We start from the raw sequence: 23,187 nt of genomic DNA, 5'->3' as shown, positions 1-23,187 counted from the left end.
TAAATACTAGGCTAACAGATCTTATTCCTTTGATTGGTTCAGTTGCAACGTTGCCCATCTTCAAAGAAGATCCATCTTCAATTGGTTTAAAATCCTTGAACCATTGACGATCCGATCCTTGCATACATGACATGTTGCACCCGAATCAATCCACCATGAAAGATCATCATCCTGCACATAAAATGCTTCAGAAATTACTGATGCATAATAATTCTCAACATAATGATTACTAGGTACAGAAAACGAACCTGATTGCTTTTCAAGATCCTTGGATCCACTTGAACCAGCCTCGTATTTCCCTTTTCCTCCACCTTTTCCAGACATACAATCCTTCTTGAAGTGCCCGGATTTTCCACACTTCCAGCAAGTCAGTTTAGGCTTCTTATTCCCATCCTTATTGTTATTCCCTTGAAACTTCCGTTTCCCTTGAAACTTACGTTTCTCTTTACCAGTCTTTGAGGATTCACCCTCTTCCACCATGTTCACAGAAGAACCAACCATGTTTCTAGCATTACCAACAGAGCCCTTTTCCATATCACGTATGGACTGTTCAATTTGGAAATCACTTCCAAGTTCAACCAAGTTCAACTCCTCCTTCTTGTGTTTCAGATTATTTTTAAAATCCTTCCAAGAAGGTGGTAGTTTATCAATAATACTAGAGACAGAAATGGATTCATCCATTTTCATATCATATTGGGAAAACTGTCTCAATATCCTCAACAACTCGTTGTATTTTTCCATGACAGGCCTCGAATCAACCATTTTATAGTTAATAAAGTTACCAACAAGAAATTTCTTGCTAGAGGCATCTTCTGCCATATATTTGGCTTCGAGGGAATCCCACAATTCCTTAGCAGACTCAACATTTTGATACACATCAAATAGAGAATCAGACATACCGTTTAAGATGTGACCACGACATATGTAGTCATCGTTCTCCCACTTCATCCGCCTCCTCGTCTGTTCCAGAGTTTCATTTTCAACAGCCTCGGGCATGGGAATACTCAGAACGTACACGACCTTGAGATTTGTCAGCATGAAATGCATCTTCTTTTTCCAGCGTCTGAAATCTTGGCCAACAAATTTATCCAACTTCGTGAAACCTTTCGTTCATTCCTTCACCGTTTCCTTGTTCGATATTTTCAGATTGATTTGATCTTTGTTAGGGAGATTTAGAATATTGAACAAAACGGAACGGATAATCTGAAAGTCGTGATGAAGTCACTTTCAGGTCAAATCAATTTTGGTGGTTCTACCAAAATATTTGATCGGATAAAATTCAGAGAAAACAGAACTATCTAATGTTGATATCTGAGAAAAAGCGTACAGAACCAAACAACAATCGATCAGATTTAATAAGATGAAAAATCGCGTTTCAACAAGATGAACAGGTGCGTCTGTTAATTTCACAACCGAAATTAACTGATTTTCAAAAGGTTTCCGAAATTGCAAATTAGTCCTTTGACTTTCAGAAATTACATTTTCAGATGAATTTCTTACACAGCAACTTCGTTGGAAATAAATAAAATTCCAAGCTGACCTGGGGCTCTGCCCCTTGGACCCCGCTACCCGGGGGCGCTGCCCCCAGACCCACGTTCATCTAACATCATAATGAATTCAAATAAACGTGCACTCCGCACCTCCAAACTTATATGATGTCTCACTATGACAATACTGATCAATCAAGTTAATCCAATTACACTAAAATATCCAACATGCTTTACTATTTCTTGTGTTACTAGTTTTGTGGAGCCATTAGATTTTTGTTTTGGTGAAAGTTGTCTTGGGTTGTTTCCATTGTTTTTTAGAAGGTACATAGATTCCAAGCATCCATCTAAATCATAACACCTTCATCTTCTTTCTTTTCCACCATTTTTATTTGTTTCATTTCTTGTTTGTTTCTTGGGTTATTGAAATATTTATAAGAGAAAATTCCGGGCAAATATATGTTATGAAAAACTTATTTAAAAACAATTAAAACATTACAATAATAAGAATCGCAAAATAAAGAAAAAGAAATTCAGAGCGCCACAACTTATTTTTCCTGCCTATTTCTCCCTCAATCTACCACTCTATCTAAGCCTTAATTATTTTCCTCCTTAACCTCCAAATGGATGATTTGTGCATGTATGCAAAAACAATGTGATATTATATGCTCTTCGTCTTCTTTGCTTCCTTTAGCCATTTCTCTGACTTTTGGTGTTTTCTTTACATGAAAACTATGCAAGTGCGAAGTTGGTGATGAATGTGAAAAGCAATATCATGATTTCTTTATTTATAAAAAAAAAGAACTATTATAGATAAGATGGAAATAAACTTAAATAAATTTAAAAAAAATAAAACAAACTAACATTAAGAAAATTTTTAAATATAAACTAATATCACACACTCGGCATAGAATACTTCCGACTCGAGTTTTCAGCTCTTCGGCTTTCACTCTCTCACGTGACTATAGCTCCACCGTCTCCTTCTTGATATACCATTGCAGGAGAACTCTCGTCATCGGCCGCTGGAGTTGAATCATTTGAGGAAGCAATAATAAAAAAACATGTTTTTATAAACACAACTAAAAGTCAACAACAATTTTTAAAACCTTTTAAGATCTATATCATACAACACAAAAAAAAAATACATTTATCTAACTAACAATAACAATTAAAATGATTATTAAAAGGGTTTTTGGCTTTTTAAACCAAAACCTTTCCCCGAATTCCGGTTTTTCCCATAAACTATGAGATTTGTTTTTAAAACCACAAACTTTCATTTCGTTAGGATTTTTCCCCGGTGGGTCAACGACGAAACCCGGGTTGTCTACATGTCAATTTTAATCTTATTTGTCACTAAATTGATTACTTGGATCCTATTTGGCACAATAATACATACAGTCACAATTATTACATAACAAATGACAATTTTTGAATAAACAAAACACAAGTTTAACATTTTGAATTATGCTATTCGGGTTGGAAATGTGCTATTCGGGTCGGGTTGGAAAAATTCTAACAAAATGAAAGTTCGTGATTTTAAAAACAAATCTCATAGTTCATGGGAAAAACCGGAATTCGGATAAAGGTTTTGGTTTAAAAAGCCAAAAACCCTTATTAAAATCTTTCAAATTTTATTGTGTCTGATTAGCTTATCGACTGAAGTCTATCTCTTGTACTCCAGTTTATTATTCGCTCTTCATCATAAAAATGCTTCAGAAAAGCATATGAAACCCCAATCATAACACCAAGTGCAACACTAAACAAATCTCACTAATTCATGTGCACATATTAAAATTCCTCTAAAGTCTCAACTATTCCCTAGAGCATGGAATATAGAGGTGCAAAAACAATTACAAAATTTAGAAAAATAATATTCCAACAGAAGAGGATTCACCTGTTTTGATGTTTGTAATAACATCATCGGTGCAAGAGAATTGCAGCGTACAGACGGTAACTATTCTGCTTTTTTCCATGTTTGTTTCTAGCTCATATTTTAGTATTGGAAAGCCAATATATATATATATATATATATATATGAACGCTGAAATTTCTCTTTTCATTGAAGGGTTCATTGCAATTTATGTTCCAAAACTTATCATTAATGTAAATGACATTAAATTTGTTGAGTAATTGTGGGTACGTTTGATATTCCTTGTTGTAGATAATGGTAAGTTTGAATTGCCCCGGATTGATGAGCATGCAGCCGATTATACCAAACTGATGACACAACTGAAAATAGTGAGGTAGACATGGACATATCCAATGACACGCTTGAAGATTCATCTGGATCTGATACTGAATCTGTACAAATATGTGCCGCTGATACTGTTTGTCAAAAAGAAGATGAAGAATATGAAGAGGTTCAAGAGCATACACGACATTTATTTGACGGTCACGGATATCCTATTGTTGAGGGAAAGAATAATGATAATTTAAAACTTGTCAAATTTGATTCATAAAAATTGCAGCCTTCTGTCCAAAATATCAATACATTTGTGTACAAGGAAAAAGATGGTGCTGGGGAAAATCTTGATTGATACAAATCCGGGTAGCGCTGAACCAAGGAAAGTGAGGTGAAAGAGGTGACAAAGAGCCAAGCCGCAACTGGGGTCAGATTCGAGCAATGATTCACCTATCCATATTATGTCCAAATGCTTTTCAAAGACCACGATTGTCTTCGCCATCGAAAGAGCTTCGCGTGAGTACCTTGCACGCCTTAATCGGAGCTCGGAAGAGGAAGTTATGGTCGTTTTACAAAAGTCGCGCAGTCCAACAAGCAAAACGCCCGACGACAGTGAAAACGCCCGGGCAAGGCCCCAAAACGCCCGGCCGGGCGTTTTTTGTCCGAGAAGACTTCAAAAAGGCGGGATTTTGAATTATTTTGAGTGCCTTTTCATATTCCAACCCTAGTTTGAGTGACTTTTCATCTCTCAATCTCCCACATCTATAAATAGGGCCTTATGTATCTTTTGTAAGAGATTAGAGATCAGATTGAGTTTAGATAAAAAGAGTGTCTCCTTTGTGAGAGTCCCTCCCCATGTTGGGTGAGATGAATGTTTGGAAAAATTCATGGCCGGGCTATGGTTACTTGGTGGTTAGCCCGGGGTTAGCCACTTGGTAAATTCACAACTAGCACCATGTAGCTAGTGGCGGAGCTTGAGTAAGAGTATACCTTAGGGGCGGAGCTCGAAAGAGTATACCTCTAGTGGCGGAGCTTGAACGAAAGTATACCCTAGTGTCGTGTAGCTAGCGAGTGAGTCGATTTAAATGGTTGCTTGGATGAAAGTTGTCAAGGGTTGCCATCATCTTTTTGGTGGAGGTCCTTCGGTCTCCAAGAGGTCATTTGTTCACTCCTCAATTTCTTCCATTTTCGATCCCCCTCGCCCATTCTATTTGTTTGTTCTATGTTTTTGTGGGATGGAACACCTATCCTTTTTAGTGTAATATTTATTTAAGTTTCAATGTAATGTGTTTTTATGTTATTGTTGTAGTGTTTTTTTGTTTGTAATTTTAAGTGTGTTGCTTTTACAAGAACAAGTCTTGGGCTAATTTTGGAGATTCTCATCATTGATGGAGCTCTGGTGACCAGATCAATGATCATGTTGGTGTTTTGTTATGAGCCTAACAATGAAGATAACTTGTTGCAAGAATCATATGACGTGTCAGAAATAGTAGCTAATAACAAATGAGTAACTAGTGTCACTCTGATGTGAATCCGGGGATTCACAATCATAGGATGCAATGCCATCGAGGCCATGGGTTGATTGGGTTCCGAAAAGAAGGTGGAGATATGGCAAGGAGCCAAGCCGGATTCGGAGGTTTGACTCACACCAGAATTTGCCTATCACGATGGTGTTCAAATGCTCTTCTAAGACCACCATTGTCTTCATCGTTAAAAGAGCTTCGCGTGAGTACCTTACACGCCTCAATCGGAGCCCAGATGAGGAAGTTATGGTCGTTTTACAAAAGCCGCGTAGTCCAACAAGCAAAATGTCCGACCACAGAGAATTTGCCCGGCCTGGAGAGGAAAAACGCCCGACCTGGGCGTCTTGTGCGACTTGCGATTTTTGCTCCTTTTTCCTCTTTTGTTTTGCACTTTTAACCTCTAGTATAAATACCCATGTCTAGGGTTTTTGTCTTCAGCTTTTGAATATTTGTAAGAGACAATTTCTCCATATTTGAGAGCTCACCTTCTTCATCTTTTGAAGACTTATCAAATTCCTTCGGGTTGCATTCGATCTTTTGCCAGACTAAGGTTGATTGTAAAGGTATGCTTGCTAGTTCTTGTGTTGCTAGTTTGTGGAGTCATTAGGTGTTTGTATGTGAAAGTGCCTTTGGGATTTCTTTCTAGTTCTTCACCTAAATCATAACACTAATCCATCCGCTATCCTTTTATCCATTTTTCTTGTTCCATTTCTTGGTTTATCTTATTTATTCGTTGGGTTTATTTACAAGAACAAGTCCGAGGCAAGTTCATGAGTCTTCAATCTAGAAGATTCACATTACACTCCTTATAGACAACTTGCAGTACAAGATGTGCAACGTAAGCCAAGTGCCCTGCGATATTCCAAATGATGGAAGCCATGGGATTGATGTGAAATTGGAGCGGAATCCATTGTTGAGTTTTTAGGAGAAAACTGCTCCGGTGAGGATGATTTGGCTTTGTCTAATATTGGAGCATGTCTAGATGGCCATATGATGCTGCTAAGGAGAAACAATGCTGGCAAAAAATATATATTCCAAATAGGTTACTGACGTCACGAAGTGGAAAAGAAAGATATGATTTTGGCGGAGGGACAAGAGGAAATAGATGAATATGTCATCTCTATTGTTTCTTTTCATTTTCTAATCAGGCCATTCCTTTTTCCAAGAATGTTGTTTATACTTCTTTTCATGTGTCTTCTAACAGAGACGAGTTATATACTTGCGGTTCAAACAAATTTGTGAAAGATAGGGTCCACGATCAGTCGTTCAGAAATTGTAGACCAAATTTCATGTCTGGAAAAGGAAGACCCTCTAGTTGTTTTGGTTCATTCCGTGGTGAATGGAATCCTGATCATAACTTTGCATTAGAAAGTTCTTATGTCCAATTTGTTTATCGAGGTATCGGACGTAAACATGCTTCATCTATATCTAATTTTGATATTGAACGCACTAGTTATAATATGCCACAAGATAGTACCTCTTTTGGTGGTAACAGAAGAAAGACAATTAATGATGAATTTCCTTCTCAACATTGTGCATCCTTGAGGAGAGTCTCTTTTGGAGACAGGGATGACCCTGTAACAAGGGGATTTTAGGTGATTCACAGAATCCCAAGAAATATGAGTCCCAGATGTTGCTCTAGTGAGGCTGGTTCTAATATGATGGGACTTCAAAATGATGACAAGTTTATGCAACATTTACCTAATGAAGTCACTAAAAGAGTCTGTGCTCAACCACAAGCTATGTATGAAGAACTTGAGAATCAGCTTGTGCATGGGAACATGAATTACTCTACCACTCTGCAAAGAAAGAGAAAGGAATATCCTCGATTCTATCATAATCTAAAGTGCAAGTTGAGTGAAAAGACTTTAATGCCCTTTTTGGAGGAAAAAATGGAAAGATGGTGCGTCTTTTACTCCATTTCTTTACTTTATTTTTACTCTTCCAATATATTGTCAACATGAAAATAATTAATTTTTGAAGTCAATAACATGCTAGCTTCTTCATAAAGTTTTGAAACACATTTAAATAGTGCATCACCATTAAAATTATATATATTTAAAATTAAATCTAACTTATAAATTTTGTATAACTTCTTAATATAAAGAGTAGGGTGAATTGTCACATTAAACAACCAAGTTCATAAAATATTATCGTTATTTTAAGCGATAATGTACTTTTTATACGTATATGTGGCAGGAAGTAAGAAATTTATTATTTCCAATATTAAAAATTCATTTAGTTTGATCATGTATATCAAGTTATGCTATGTTCTGAACTTAAACAGAAGAAATAAATAATGATTTTTGGATAATACTGTACAATTTCTAACTTGACTTCTCAATGAAGTTTTAATTTTTATGATTTAAATTATTCATATATTTAATGTGGATATGTTTAATATTCCATATATTTTTCAAATTATTTTTTTATAATTAAGCTATTAAGCTATTAAATTTATATATTAATTTACCTTTTATTTGGATTAATGACTACTATAGCACTGTCAATAAACATTTTTACTTACACATATTTTCTTTATTTGTACTGTATATCTTATTCTAATTAACTCATACTATTTTATCATAGTTACACATCTTCTTTTTGTCACTAATTTTTATTGTTTTTACTACATTTATATTATAAATTAAAATTGTATAGGTATTTCATTCATTAGGGAGTATTAGATTCTTCATTTAGAGTAAGACAAGATAAGTATATTTATGTTTTTTTAAATCTTCACATTCATATTTTCTATATATTTATTATATTTTGTTGAAACTCTTATGACATGTGCACAGCACAGGTGTAAATACTAGTTTACTCAACCGAAGAATCTTGGACACGTTATCCTGGTCCATGGTCATCTCGTCAAGCGATCTCCTAATGGACTTACATCTCCAGCTTTATATAGGATGGGATGGGAAGGATGAGATCTCCTGACCATGCTTGTTTTCATGATGACATGGTTTTTAGAAGCCGTGGATCTCTTCCTATGTTGCACGGAATAATAATGACGTTTATCTTTTCTGGGACAGCTGATTCTAATAGGAAAGACTAGAAATACTGGGAGAACTGATGCATTAGATTCTCTAGAGATGGGACATGGAGAAGAGTACTTGAATGGGCCATCCATTTCCAATAAGTTTCATGAGCTTCGTGGTGATACAAGCATTGACGATGGGAGGAAGTTTCGATCAAATTTTAACAATGATAATGGAAATTTTTTATTTCATATGAATAATAAGGATACAGAATTTGAGAAAATTGATGCTCAAGAATATTAAACAGTTTAAAATAGTTACTCCCTCCGTCCCAGATAATTTGGGACACTTTGATCCGGCACAGGTTTTAAGAAATCTAATGGAAAGTGAGTTGAAAAAGTTGGTGAGACGTGGATCCTATTTTTAAAGTATTAGTTTTATAATAAAATGTGAGTAGGAATGAGTTAGTGGAATATGAGATCCACTACCAAAAATTTTAAAAGTGAAATGGGACAAATTATGTGGGACGGCCCAAAATGGAATATTGGGTCAAATTATCTGGGACGAAGGGAATATATAAGTATTTATATGTATGCATTACTAACTTATCAAACAAGTCCCTAAGTCCCGATAGTGTGCCAATTTCTTGAAAATACAAGGTGGAAGTTGCATGCATGAAAGGGAATACTTAGCTGCTTAGAATTTTAGATCGAACCAAAAATATTAGTGAGGTAATTTATTAGTAATTATAATGCATTAACAATCCAACCTCACATTGTCCTTGGTTTTAGCTCTCTCTTCTTCCTCAATCCAAATTCCCACAATTTTCTTCTTCCCAAAACTACATTTCCATCGATCTTTTTCCTTTTTTTTTTTTTTTTTTTTTTTTTGCAGTAACTAACAATTCATGGTTACGTGATCATTCTCAACATCCCCGAACAAAACTAAATTAGTCGATTTCATCTCTTTTTCATCATTTGAATTTTTTTAATTTAACCAATTCATGGTTACACGATCTGGATCGAGAATGGCGCCGAGAAAAGGCAATCCAAATGAATAAATATCATAGATACATAATCGCAGATCATGTATCAGTGGTGCAAATGGGTAGCTACAATTATTACAAGATGTTCGGTTGCTTCAACCGGAAGTTCAAAATCAGCGAGTCGGAGCCGCCGCCGGACGTGAGGGAGGCTTTCTGGCGGTACAGTGCGGGAGCGCAGCAGATGACGGCGGATCAGCTGCTCAAGTTCATGGTCCAGCACCAGGAGGATTCCAATTGCACCGCCGTGGCCGTCGACGACATTATGCAGCACGTCTTCCACCAGCGCCACCACCACAACCACCACCACCACCACCAAGAGACGAGGAACCTCAATTTCACCCTTGAGGACTTCTTCTACTTCCTCTTTCAAGACGATCTCAATGGCCCTATCAATCCCCAGGTCTAATTCATTTCAAAATCCCCAATTCTATTTTAGGCCGTGTTTGGCTTACTTTATGAATTTTAAGAAATGCTACAGTTTGATTTACAAATTTGTGCAACTGTGAAAAGTAGAAATGAGCAAGTTTGTTTGAGGAATTATACAAGTAGTAACAATTTATATTTACCTTGGCAATTTGCACAATTCCAGGTACACCATGACATGACTGCTCCGTTGCATCATTATTTCATATATACAGGTCATAACTCCTACTTAACCGGGAACCAGTTGAGCAGTGACTGTAGCGAAACTGCTATCGTAAGAGCTCTTGAGAATGGTGTGAGGGGAATCGAGCTCGATTTATGGCCCAATTCGTCCAAAGATAACGTGCACGTGCTTCATGGAAGGTACGGTAAGCTTCTATATTAACATCCCTCTATTTGCAAATGTTGCTGTTGATCATTTGTGTTCAAGATTTAAGCTTCTTTGTGATGTCAAAATCCTCACATTTTGATTGTTGAGTAAAATTTGGCAGAACGCTTACAACTCCGGTGACACTCATCAAATGCTTCAAGTCTATAAAAGAGCACGCCTTTGTTAAGTCGCCTTACCCTGTCATAATCACGTTAGAAGATCATCTCAATCCAGAGCTCCAAGCCCGAGTGGCGGAGGTAAGGCCCTTCTCTCTTCCTAGATTGCAAGTTTTTGAATTTATTAATATATGGTTGTTTAAGAGAACTCTTCATTTCTTTTTGTTTAGATGGCAATACGAATTTTTGGAGACTTGTTGTATTGCCCTGAATCAGGATACGTGGAAGACTTTCCCACAGTTGAGTCCTTGAAACATAAGATTATGCTCTCAACAAAGCCACCCAAGGAGTATCTTGGGTCCAATCACGAGGAAGGAGAAACCTCCTCACCAAAGTATAAAGATTATTCTGATGACGAGACTGAAGCTGAATCTGAAGCAGATGACAAGGTCAAATATCGATAAACAGAGTTTAGTTCTGTTTATTGCTTCAAGAAAAATGGTGCTAACAAGCATTATTTCGTTCTTTCTTTCTAGCAAGAAAGCGACAGTGATTATGAGGATTACGACAACTGTGGTAGGGGCAATGTGGCAGCACCTGAGTACAAACGTCTTATCGCCATTCATGCCGGTAATGCCAAGAAGAAGAGCTTGAGGCAGGTGCTAAGACTCAGCATTGATAGAGCTAGACGGCTTAGTTTGAGTGAGCACGAACTCAAGAGGGCCACATCCTTGTATGCTAGTGACGTCGTGAGGTAATACTTCATCCGTGTATTCTTTATTTTGTTTGATTCTTTCGTGTTCTATTACAAACCAATGATCACAGCTACTTGTTCCCACTTGAAAACATGTTGTAGGTTCACCCAAAAACACTTGTTGAGGGTGTATCCTAAGGGCACACGAGTAACTTCGTCAAACTTTTGTCCAATCATCGCGTGGATGCATGGGGCACAGATGGTTGCGTTTAATATGCAGGTTAGTTTCGTTTTCTATGGATGCATGTTATTTTTTGTTTTTATAGTAGCCATAAGTTTCTTGCTGAAATAGTTGAATTGTATTTGATATAATAGGGATACGGAAAAGCCCTTTGGATGATGCATGGATTCTTCAGAGCGAATGGAGGCTGCGGTTATCTCAAGAAACCACATTTGCTTATGAGCAAGAATTCAATCGGCGATGTCTTCGATCCCAAATTGCCATGGCCCGTGAGGGTGACATTAAAGGTGCTGACACAAATTATTTAGGTAGCTCGACCTAATAGGGGTGAAATCTGTGTGGTAGTGTTTCTTATAATTCTAGGACGCATTTTTAATGTGCTTGGAGAGCCTGTTGATAATTTAGGTCCTATAGATTCTCGCACAACATTTCCTATTCATCGATCTGCACCTTCATTCTCAGGTAATCGTGTACATGGGAGATGGGTGGCGTTTAGATTTCAGCCACACGCATTTTGACACATATTCACCACCGGACTTCTACACTAAGGTAACCAAGAATTTCATATTATCATATCATTTGATGAGTTAACAGTGATCAGAGGTGTCAAAAATAAGTCAGTAGATCTAAATGGTTTCAACAAAATGTAGTACTATGTGAGTTCAAATTGTTAAAACTAGAAGCATGTGAGCTATGATAGAATCTTGTGTGCAGATATACATCATCGGTGCGCCACTAGACGCTACCGAGAGTAAAACGAGGATAATAGAAGACGATTGGGCGCCTTACTGGGATCAGGAGTTCACTTTTCCATTAAGAGTTCCGGAGCTAGCTCTCCTACGGATAGAAGTCCGTGAGTATGATAGATCAGACAAGGATGATTTCGGAGGGCAGACATGTATACCTGTGTCAGAGCTGAGACGGGGCATCCGAGCAGTTCCACTTTACGACAAGAAGGGTCAAAAATTCAAATCTGTTAGGCTTCTTATGAGGTTTAGGTTTGAATGAAATTCATTTTTGATGAAATTTGTATTTATGTTTCTTCATTTATTTATTTTTTAGTAACTTTTATTTGGGCATATGCTGAAGCTCCATTTTGGATCTCACACAAGGATTGTTATGTCCGAATCCAATCCGTTTGTACAATAATTGTTGCCTTTTTAGGGTACTCACAATGGAGGCCATAAATCCAGAGCTCATCTCCATTTTCTTATGCCATGTCAGCACCATTTCAGAGGCCATCTCCCTAGAATGGGAGCCAATCTCACAGGCAATGATGGACCCAGGAATTAAAACCCGTGGGGTCGAATACAATTAAAAATAATAATAAATATAATATTTAAATAATTATTTAAAAAATATTTAGTTTAAATTTTTTATTTTCTAACTTCAATATTTGTTTATGAATTTATATTTAAATATTTTTAAACTAATTTTATAAATTCGTATTATGTTTACAATAATTCTAACAAAAATCAATAGATGAAATAAAATTATCATTACTATAACGAACATTATAAATATAATTACGGCTTTTAATTAATCTATAAATCTTTTTAGCTATCATCCATTTTAGGTAAAGGAGTAGGCCCAATTATTTAGCCCATTTTATACCAAATTAGAATCGAAACGACGTCTTCTCCATCTATTCTTTCCACCGGATCTGAGCTCTCCCTCTTACTCTCCTTCTCTCCCATCTATTCTTTCAACTGTTATTCTCTATCTCTTTTATTTCCGGCAAAGAGTGAAGTGAAGAATTGCGGTGGAGATCTGTCACTTGGCGTCAAGCGGAGCTCCGTGGGGTCGAAGTGGAGTTGCGCCGGATCTCGGAGGTCCATAAATGGAGTTTCCGGCAGCTCTCGGCGGACGACGATGGGGTCGGTCGACCCGACTCGACCCCACCTGGGTCCGTCAGTGCTCATAGGGCCTATCTCATTTCCACATTAACACTATTTTCTTTTATTTTTAATGTCAATGTCTAAATGATATAAATTAAAATACATAATAAATTAATTCTTCGATATAGTATAATATTGGAAAAAAGAATACAATGATTGGGTTGTTCTCACCAGCGTCGAAATCGGAATCCAAATCGGAAGAGATATTGAAAAACATTTCTAGTGGAAGAAAAATGTGAGCAGAGAAGGATGTGGGTGTGCGAAATGAATGAGATTGTGAGGTATTTATAATAGGAGAATAAATTTAATAAATTAATTAAAAAATAATTTGAATATCGGCCCCGGCGCCCTGCAATGGGGGCCTATCTCGGGGCCGATTGAGAGCCGATGGCGGATCGTCTGAGGCATATCGTTGGTCATGGTCCGGAGGCGTTGGTGAGTGGTGATCGGCTCCCTCTCCACAATGGGAGGGAGCCGATCGGAGGCGATGGGAGGGCCGATCGCTAGGCCCTTGCGATCGGTCATCATTGTGAGTGCCCTTAGAAGGAAGAAGCATCAGATTTATAATATGCTAGTAGTAGTGTATCTATTCTATTACTCCCCCCATTTCACGGCAAGTGAGCCGTATCCTCTTTGGACCGTTCCAATTAACGTGATGCATTTCCTTTATCGGCAAAACAGCAACACATTTTATCCCTCTCACTTTATCATCTCTCATACTTTTCTCTGCTATTACTTTATTCACTCTTTATGTAATCACTAAACTGCACGTCCTAAAATCATGTGCTCAAAAAGAGCACATCACTTACCGTGGAACGGAGAATCATTTAGAAAATGTTTCTTGCATTATCTCTCATTCATATATGGCAACCTCCACCTTTTGTTATTTTAAGATATTAATATTAAGAGAGTTGTCATTTCTTAGAAATTTAACGCATCATCTTACTTTTAAACTTCAATTTCTTTTGGAGGGAGTTTTCTAGTGAAGAATGCTCTGAATTCATTAATATATTCCGTTCCAATCACCATATTAGAATTATTTATTATCGAGCACATCATCAGCAAGTACATTGAGAATGCAAATACTTGTTGGTAGCCTTGAGATTTAATGAAACTTTTACTCTTTGAAATTGAACATAATGGATCAAGGGTCCGTACCAAAACATCTTATAATTTCATGTTGATGGCGTTTATTTTAATTTTCTGCTTTAAATTGCTATTCATTATAATAATTAAGATAATACTACAAAGGTAACACGCCATTAACGATAGCGTTTTCTAGTGATGAGATAATTAAAATACTAATAATATTTCAAAGATGATCAAAATAAAATATTAGAAACAATTATTCACTGTGCTGTTGACTTTTAGCATAAAATAATGTTTTTCCTCGCAACAAACACCATTAACAATATAAATTTAATATACTTAATCCAGCTGATCCGTTTACAAAATCCTTACCAACTGTACTTCCAGCTTCTTGCTTTATTTTTATTTATATGATTAGGAAGTTTACCGGAAGAAGTTGAATAGACAATTCGAGAGTGATAAAGAACTTTATAGTCATATTTTAGGTGTATCAAGATTCATGTGGGACTAGCAACATCGGCAAGTGTACAACACAACCTTTGCACAACTGTGAAATTCAGAATACGGCAATACATATAATATTACTATCAAATATCAAAGAGATAGTATGCTTCACTTATTCCATAGTCAATTATTTCACTTGTAATATGCTTCATCCATCTCATAAAAACATATTATATACATTTTTGGACACTGATATAAAAAATCTAATATTATTTGTATTATGTGTAGAGATATTATTTCAATAATAAAAGTTTGGGAAAAAACCCATAAAATGTTAAAAGTTTGTATATTTAAGACATATAATCCATTGAAAAAATTATGAAGGAGAGAAAGGATGATAAAAAAAAAATTAAAGAGATAAAAGAGGATAAAATGTAAAGAAAATTGACCAAAAAGGAGTGTTTTTGAAGAACATTTTGGATCCAAAAATATCACAAAGTGAAAGTTCTTCTAGCAATATCAATCAAAGTTACTATTAAAATTTGAGAACCACGGAATGTAGTATGATGTGAAAAAATATAATATGTCTAAGGCCATGTTTGGTTGGCGGGAAAGTAAAGTTGGCAAGGAAAATGATTCCTGAGAAAATGAATCTCGGGAATATGATTCCAAATACTTTACTTTGTTTGGAAAATATCAAGATTTTAAATTTATACTTAATTTAAACACCAAACTAAAAATATAATTATTATTTTTTATTTATAAAATAGAATAATATTGTATACTTTTTAATAAATTATTAATTATAAATAATAATTATTATATTATTATATTAATTACTACGATGCATAGTATTAAATATGGATTATCCATCTTAATATATAATAATATAATTATTATTATAGTTACATGGAGTATTATACTGATTTATTGTAATAATAAATACAATAATTATTATATTATAATTATAATATCTACAGATATTATAATTGGATATATTTTTCAAATTAAATTTGCACTATGACTTTATTGATTAATTATTAATTTATATAATATAATAATAATTATTTATTATATTATTTATATTATATAATTATATTTTAATTTTTTAATAAATTATTAATTTCTATTATGAACTATTATAAAATATAGTTATAATTATGATAATTTAATTATAGTATTTTATTATAGTAAAATTAAGTATGATTTATAATTTTAATTTATGTTTAAAACACTGTCATTAATAATAATAATACTAATAATAATAATAATAATAATAATAATAATAATAATAATAATAATAATAATAATAATAATAATAAAATTACATACTATATTGCTTAAATCTGTAAGAATTCTAGAACTAGGAAAAAGAATACTTAAGAAAAGTTAAGATTCAGAATCCTGGAAAGTTGTACTAACTTTCCCTCTTCTCGGATTCTGATTACTTTCTCAGTTTGCTTAAAAACCGAAACAAACACATGAATTTAAAATTTATGGAATCAGATTACTTTTCTAGACAGAATCCTGGCAACCAAACATGGCCTAAGTGTATTCCACCACCTCCGCCTGCTAAAAGACTTTTAACTTTAATCTATAAACTTGATTGAGTAGAATTAATCTTATTTTGGTAAAGCCAGATTTGAAACACCCAGAGTATACATTATCTATCTGGGATGGAGAGTAGTTTCCGGTAGTACTCCATATTTAGTATCCTATGTAGGGCAAAATGGCTGACAGGTGGGACCCACATAAGTCTAATTTAATTATTTTAAGTGAAGTACGAAAAATTTAAAATTGCTGAAAGAGACTTTCAGCCTTAAACTATAAACTTGATTGAGCAGGATTAATTTAATTGCTAGATTCGGAACAACAAAAAAAGGAGTATACATTAAGGCATCCACAATAGGGCGTCCTAAGGTCCACTCTATAGGGTGCTCTACGCTCCGCCACATCAGCATTTTATCCTCCTACCCTTCCACCTGCAGTGGGACGCCCTAAAGTCCGCCCTATAATTTTAACTCTTCTTTTGTATTTGTTTTTTATTTTTTATGTTTGCAAATATATCAATTAGCAAGAATAAAAATATAAAAACACCACAAATAAAGGCATATCCTATTGTCAGTATTTATTTTTTATTTTTTATATTTTATGCTTGCAAATATGAAAATTGTCGGAATTCATTATTAAATTTAGAGAGAAATTGGAATGGGGAAGAGAGTGGAGTGAAAGGTGTGAAATGAAGTAAAAAAATTGGTGATATATATAGAAGAAAATACAAAAAAAAATAAAAAAATAAAAAATAAAAATGTGTGCGTAGTCCGGACTATCGTCCTTATCCCCTGCAATGGGACGGAGGATAGGCTGAACTATGCAAAAATGTGTGCATAGTCCGCGGACGATGTATAGAGCGCGGACTAAGGATTACCCATAGGGCGGAGTGTTGCAGTGTCGCCCTAAAGCGCGCCCGACGCATAGGGCGGCCTTTAGGGCGCCCCACTATGGATGCCTGAAGAGCTTAGAGATACGTGCAGTGCGGTCTGTGTTCTTACTAGATCTAACAGGTTCAGAGGATTCGACTAGATTTCAGAGGCTAGAAGATCATGAAACTATCAGACAGGGGTCGTTGGATGCACTCTATTTCTTCAAAACCTCAACCCACTATACTACAACTAGCACAGGGAAGTAAAGGATCGATCCCACGAGGACGAAGGTGTTACGAAACTGCATTTGAGGATGTTTTGGGAAAAGGGGGCTGGTTGCTGCCACGCAATTTTGTGGGTCAAGAACTTAAAACTACTGGGTCTAAGAGATAGGAAAAACTTTACTCTACCTACTGGGTCTAAGAAATGAAAACGTACGGAACATGCATGACTTAGAGAAATGAGATATTTTAAAGTTCTAAGACAACTGGGGTTAACTTAACTAGGCGGACTTTCCTAATTTGAACAGACAAGTATAAAGCGAAAAGTGGGGACAAGTTTCCTTAAACTACCAGGGTCTGGAAAAGCATGCAGAAAAGTAAAAAGACAATGCAGATGGTACTGACAGGGTCTGGGGGACATGCAGAAAAAGCAAAGTACATGTACAGAAAGTACTGACAAAAGCATATCTGGTTCTAAATACCAACAACTTCATCTTCTTCGGGAATCAAACGAGAATAGCAGATAAAACAGAGTATTAAACACCATGAAAACAGAGCAAGCTTTAGATCTAAACTTAAAATGAGATAAAGCCTAAACTACCAGATCTACGCTACTGGAGCTAAAGGATGCAGAAACAGAAAGTAAATAGCCATAATCATGCACAACGTAAATAGCAAACACCATATACACGAAACTCCAACTCAAATACACCACGATTCAACAAATCCAGACATCTCCATACGCAAATCCACAACCTCCATCAACAAACCAACAGATCTCAGCTTCAAACATCCAACAATAAACAAGAACGAAAGTAAAAAGCAAGAAATAAACATCAACTCAGCGATATCCAACAGAAACCAACATAAACTTTCATAATAAAGAGAAATAGGTTCGAATCCAGTAGATCAAAGCAAGAACTAGAGTTACGAAACTTAAAAACCAACAAATACTTGAAACAAAGCAAACTAAACAAAGCAAAGTAAATATTGTTTCTTCGCCTTCACAAGGCGGTGTTACACAACAGCAAAACGACGATGAGAACCACGGTAGCCAGGATCACTTCATCTCCAAGTGCGCAGCAAGTGAAATGAGAAATTTAAAATGTGGAACTAAGGAATGGAACGAGAGCTTGAGCTAAGAGTGCATGTAGAAGTGGTTGTCTTGTTCTTCAAGGTTGAGCTCTTTATATATGTGAGGCTCTGATCCCTAGGGTATCCCTCTGGTAATTAGACGCTTTTGCCCTTGAATAAGACTCTCTAAAATAATCTGCTCTTGTCGCCAACTTTTAATTCTCTCAGGTCCGAACGACGACTTTTGATTTTTACTTCAATTCCATCTCTTTTGTATCTGCCAGGTCAGGTAACAGCAACTCCTAAGTCCGACAGATTTACTATGCACCTGAACTCATAAACATAAATTAGCGCCGGCAAATGCATAGAATTTTAACCCAAAACCAATGCATAAAATGAGTCTTATCAATGACCTTATCTATATATGAGATGGAGAGTAGTTTGCGTCTACTCTACTCCGTATTTAGTATCCTATCTAGGGCAAATTGACTAACAGATGGGACCCACATAAGTCTAATTTAATTATTTTAAGTGAAGCATGAATAATTTAAAATTTAATCTAGTTGTGTGAAAGTATCAGCATATTGTTTAGTAGTACTATAATATATTTTGCACGAATGAGGTGGGATACATGGTTCTACTTACAAGCTTACACGTTTCACAACTATATGTATTAAACGGCTTTATTGGACTTTATGCGACATTTGAAGTCAATTATCTGATATGCTGTGGGCCTCCTTCCTTTTTAATACCCTATTTGCCAACTCTAAATTGGACCACCCTTTTTTATGCTTCATTCTTTCATCCCTGCCTTTTACTCAATTACCAAATCTCCTCCCATTACACTCTCAACCATGTAATGATGTAACCATTCCCCCATCTCAATTTTTATCCTATACGACAAAAATATAAATCCCTTGCTGAATTCAGAAAGTGTTTGTTCAATACTCCAAAACCAAATCCTTCATTCAATCAATCATAATCATTAGCATAAGCCATTTTCTGGTGGAACCATCAAAAGACATGAACCAACATCCGCCAAAAGTAACTACTATTTCCATTGGAAAAAAATGAACAAATTAAGTGAACCAAAAACTGGGTAATGTCTGCTCTACAAACTCCTAACCTTTTGCAACTCATGTTACTCTTTAGTCTTTACACTACAAAGTGATCAATACCCACACATTTAGTAACTTCCAAAAACAAAAGAATCTTGAGAGATAAAGATAAACAAAAAAATTACTAAGAGTCTCAATCTGAAACAATGGAGATTGGACCACTAGAGATGCTGCCATGGCTGTCATCGCACAACGCCAACGCTCTCTCCAAATTAGCAACAATGTCATTCATCGTAGGTCTATCCTTCCCCTCCAAATGCACACAATGCATCGCCGTGTACGCCACCAGCTCCACCGCGTCCCCCTCACTCCCCTCCGCCGGCCCCAGCCTCCTGTCCAGCACCCTCCCCACCTCCCCCGCCATGATGGCCGGCACCGCATAGTCCACAATGCTCATCAGCTCGCCACCGTTGAAAATCGCCCTCTTCCCCGTCAGCAGCTCCAGCAGCACCACCCCGAGCCCGTACACGTCGCTCTTGGCTGTCAGCACATTCAGCCCGTAATACTCGGGGTCGATGTATCCGACTGTCCCGGCCGCCTTCGTCGGCCGGTACTCGCAATCGTCCTCCGGCCCCATCAGCGACAGCCCGAAATCCGAAACCTTCGCCGCCCAATTCGAGTCCAGCAATATGTTTGAAGACTTGATGTCACGGTGGATAATTGGGGGAACTGCATAGTTGTGTAAATACTCAATTCCACGAGCTGCATCTAATGAAATCTTGATCCTAACCTTCCATGAATTGATAAAGCTGCTGCTTTTTTCTACATTGTTCTTGCTGTGCAAGTGATCATGTAAAGCTCCATTTTTCATGAACTCATAAACCAAGAGCCTTTCTTCCCGTTCATGGCAGAATCCGATGAGCTTCACCAAATGCTTGTGATGCAGCCGGGAGAGGAACGCTATCTCGGATTCGAAAGCGCTCTCCTTTTCCTGGAATTTCTTTGCCTTACCGCTCGTTTCGCTCCGTTTAATGGCCACTTCGCGGCCGTCGGGGAGTTTCCCTCTGTAAACAACGCCGAAGCTGCCGCCGCCGATCTTGTTTTCCGGCGAGAAATCGTCGGTTGCGGCGACGAGATCGGAGAACGAGAACTCCTCCGCCTTGTCCGCGTGCTTGGAGGAAGTTCCGCTCCGCTGCCGCCTCATCAGCCGCGACCCCTGCCGCCGCAGAGTGGATGATCGCGACGGCGGACTGCTGTTGGACGGCGGTGCAGCGGCGGCGGTCATAGTCGGCTGCACGGAGTTATGGATTTTCTTCTTCCCGAAGCAAATACCAGGCCATAAGCAATAAATCGCCGCCGCAATTCCGGCGATTCCCCCAATTGTTCCAACAATGGCGAAAACCAAGAGACTTCGCCTCAAAGCTCTTGAAGGGGAGCGATCAATGACCACAGCCGGCTGCAGAAATGGGGGAATTGAGGCTGCGAAATCGCAATTGCCGCAAATGTGGCCATTTCCGGAGCAGAGAATTTCAGAGGCGGGATACACATTACAGTCACAGGCAGTGTCGATGCAGGGCCCCGGTAGGGTTTTCTGGAGGGGGAGAAGAATCCCCGTCGAATAATATCGGCTAGGCCAGCCAGGGCCCCAGCAAACGATGGAGAAGTTGCTGGTGGTTAATCCACAGGTGAAATCAGGCCCTGCAACAATCGATTCGAATGAAAATTCATCAGTGATTTTACTGGAAAATTGCCTGTTCCCCTTCCCGCCCCAGCAGACCACCCCGCCGGTGGATTTCCGAATAGCGCAGCCGTGATTGGCGCCGACCGCCACCGCGCTGAAAGGGCGAGCAGTTTCGAAAGGAGACGTGTTTAATTGGCCGGTGTCGTTGCTGCCTTTACAGATTATGCTTCCCGTGACATTGATTCCGCAGCCGAATTTATCGCCGACGTGGATATCCAACATCGAGAAATTCCGGAGCTCCGATTGTATCGAATTGGAAATCGCGTCATCTCCCCAGCACAGAACCCTATTCTCGACATTAACCCCGCAGGAGAATCGCAGACCAGACGAAATCACGCGGAATTGGGGATTTTTGGGAATGTGAGAGGAAGAGGCGCTATTTTCCCGCCAGCAGATTGCGTTATCGGCGGAGGATACGTTTCGCAGCGCGCAAATTTGGGAATCCCCAATTGTGAGCGAGGTGAGAGGAGCGGAGGCGTTGTTGTAGATTCTCTTGGGGGAGAAAGTGGTGTTCCAGCAGAGGAGGCTGAAGCCGCCGGAGCGGACGCCGCAGAGAGTGTCGCGGCCTCCGGCGACGGCGTCGAAGGAGGTGTTGGGCAGGATTGGGGGAAGGAGGCTGCCGTCGCGCCAGCATTGGATTTGCTGCGCGGTGATGGAGCAGATGGTGATGGCGGAGCCGTGGACGACGGCCATTGTGCCGCCCAGTGCATGGGCGGAGGGCGGAGGGTGGCAGGCGGCGAAGAGGATTAATAAAATGGCGGCGATGACGGCTGGAAAAGGCGTCGTCATCTATAAATTTGGCAGCAGCAACCCTTCATTCGTAGAGAGAGAGAGAATGGACTAGTCTACTGCTCTAGAGAGAGAAAGTGAGAGAGAAGGGGAGGAGATTTCATTGCTGCCCTTTTTTTCTTCGTTTTTGAGTTTGGTACACTCTTATTTCTAAATCCTATGGTTTAGATTTTGGGGTTTTTAATGATTATAAGCTTTAACTGTTAAATTATTGGGTTTTTCGTATTCAATTTTTTATTTTTCCAGAGCAATCCAATCTTTTTAATGAAGTTGAATCTATTTTTTTAAGTCATACTTAATTTCTGGATCAACGTATTTAATTCGATCTTATTTTATTCTGTATTAAGTTGTACCTTCTTTAATTGTCTACTACTAATATTCTATTATCTACTACTAATATTCTATTATCTACTATTATATAGTACTCAATTATTTCTCATTTTTATATTAGAATAATTTATCTCTTATCTTTTTCTTTTTTATTATATTATGCTCTAACAATTTCAACTATTTTGTGTTATTTAAGATATCCAATCTTGAACGGGACAAATAGAATATCTAACAAATACTCCATATTACTACCAAATGCTTAGTTAGCATATATGGTAGTAATACTTAATTTTCGATCAAAGTTTAAAGAGGTCTGATATTATTTTAAGGGTTTTAAGTCTGGAGGACACAAATCACATAGCAATGTACTATAAGAACTAAAAATGTAATTCTGCTTACACTGGCACAAGAATATTCAAATGCAATCTCTGATTAAATTTAGGTTAATTTTAGAAATTAAAAGGGGTTAACTTTAAAAATCCTAGCCATCTTTACTTTTTAACAATTCTAAAACTGGTTTTTAAGGAGTACTATAAAATCAGTTTGAGACTGAATTTTGTTCCTGGATATTTATTTTGTACTGTTAAATAGATTGTGTATTGAGATTATTTGTTGTACTCAGTATTAGTCATCAAATATCAAATACGTCTTCTAGTGTTCGGTTTTCCGATGTTAAGTTACATAATCAAAAGACATAAGACCATCTACATCGGTAAGGTTGTCCGTCATTGCCGCTGCTTACTAATGCACGTTGTCTGTCCTTGCCAGCGGCAGAGCGGTGCTCTTAAATAAGAGCACGCCCTTGCCACTGAGCAGGCTTACGTGGCGGGCTGCGATTGGCCAACGGCATAGATTTTGTTTTTTTCTTTTTTCTAAAAAAATTCAAATTTAATTAAAAAAAATATTTTTCCACATCTCAATAAATTATATTCGTTTTCTACACACTTTAAATTTATTTTTCAATTTTCTCAATTATACGGGGTCTTCGAAGAACATTGGAGATAGATGACTAGTCTTCCACAGAGGTATTTTTTAGTCTTGAATTATGTAATTTT

The 23,187-nt window shown here is 37.3% G+C and overlaps 2 protein-coding genes and 1 pseudogene across 2 annotated transcripts; 2 read left to right on the top strand and 1 right to left on the bottom strand.

Moving 5' to 3' along the window:
- Positions 1–2,221: 2,221 nt before the first annotated feature.
- Positions 2,222–8,479, top strand: LOC148933314 (uncharacterized; annotated as a pseudogene).
- A 580-nt stretch (positions 8,480–9,059) lies between these two features.
- On the top strand, positions 9,060–12,253 carry LOC125223642 (phosphoinositide phospholipase C 6-like). The gene is made up of 9 exons (XM_048126881.2): positions 9,060–9,621; positions 9,811–10,007; positions 10,136–10,271; positions 10,361–10,579; positions 10,667–10,884; positions 10,987–11,104; positions 11,200–11,352; positions 11,528–11,614; positions 11,780–12,253. The coding sequence occupies exons 1-9, from the start codon at positions 9,229–9,231 to the stop codon at positions 12,071–12,073; spliced, it is 1,815 nt and encodes a 604-aa protein (XP_047982838.1). The 5' UTR covers positions 9,060–9,228; the 3' UTR covers positions 12,074–12,253.
- Positions 12,254–19,248: 6,995 nt separating this feature from the next.
- Positions 19,249–21,933, bottom strand: LOC125219097 (putative serine/threonine-protein kinase-like protein CCR3). The gene has a single exon (XM_048120965.2). The coding sequence runs from the start codon at positions 21,800–21,802 to the stop codon at positions 19,466–19,468; it is 2,337 nt and encodes a 778-aa protein (XP_047976922.1). The 5' UTR covers positions 21,803–21,933; the 3' UTR covers positions 19,249–19,465.
- Between the last annotated feature and the right edge of the window lie 1,254 nt (positions 21,934–23,187).

This window comes from Salvia hispanica, chromosome 1 (assembly GCF_029641045.1).
Source record: "Salvia hispanica isolate PSC_SH4W2 chromosome 1, Shi_PSC_v1, whole genome shotgun sequence".
NCBI lineage: Eukaryota > Viridiplantae > Streptophyta > Magnoliopsida > Lamiales > Lamiaceae > Salvia > Salvia hispanica.
This window is presented reverse-complemented; position numbering and strand designations above follow the sequence as displayed.

Coding starts and splice junctions, on each gene's coding strand:
- LOC125223642 (XM_048126881.2), top strand. CDS start 9,229: ATGAATAAATATCATAGATACATAATCGCAGATCATGTATCAGTGGTG. Junction 10,885..10,986: donor TATGCTAGTGACGTCGTGAG/GTAATACTTCAT, acceptor AACATGTTGTAG/GTTCACCCAAAAACACTTGT. Junction 11,353..11,527: donor CCGTGAGGGTGACATTAAAG/GTGCTGACACAA, acceptor CTTCATTCTCAG/GTAATCGTGTACATGGGAGA.
- LOC125219097 (XM_048120965.2), bottom strand. CDS start 21,802: ATGACGACGCCTTTTCCAGCCGTCATCGCCGCCATTTTATTAATCCTC.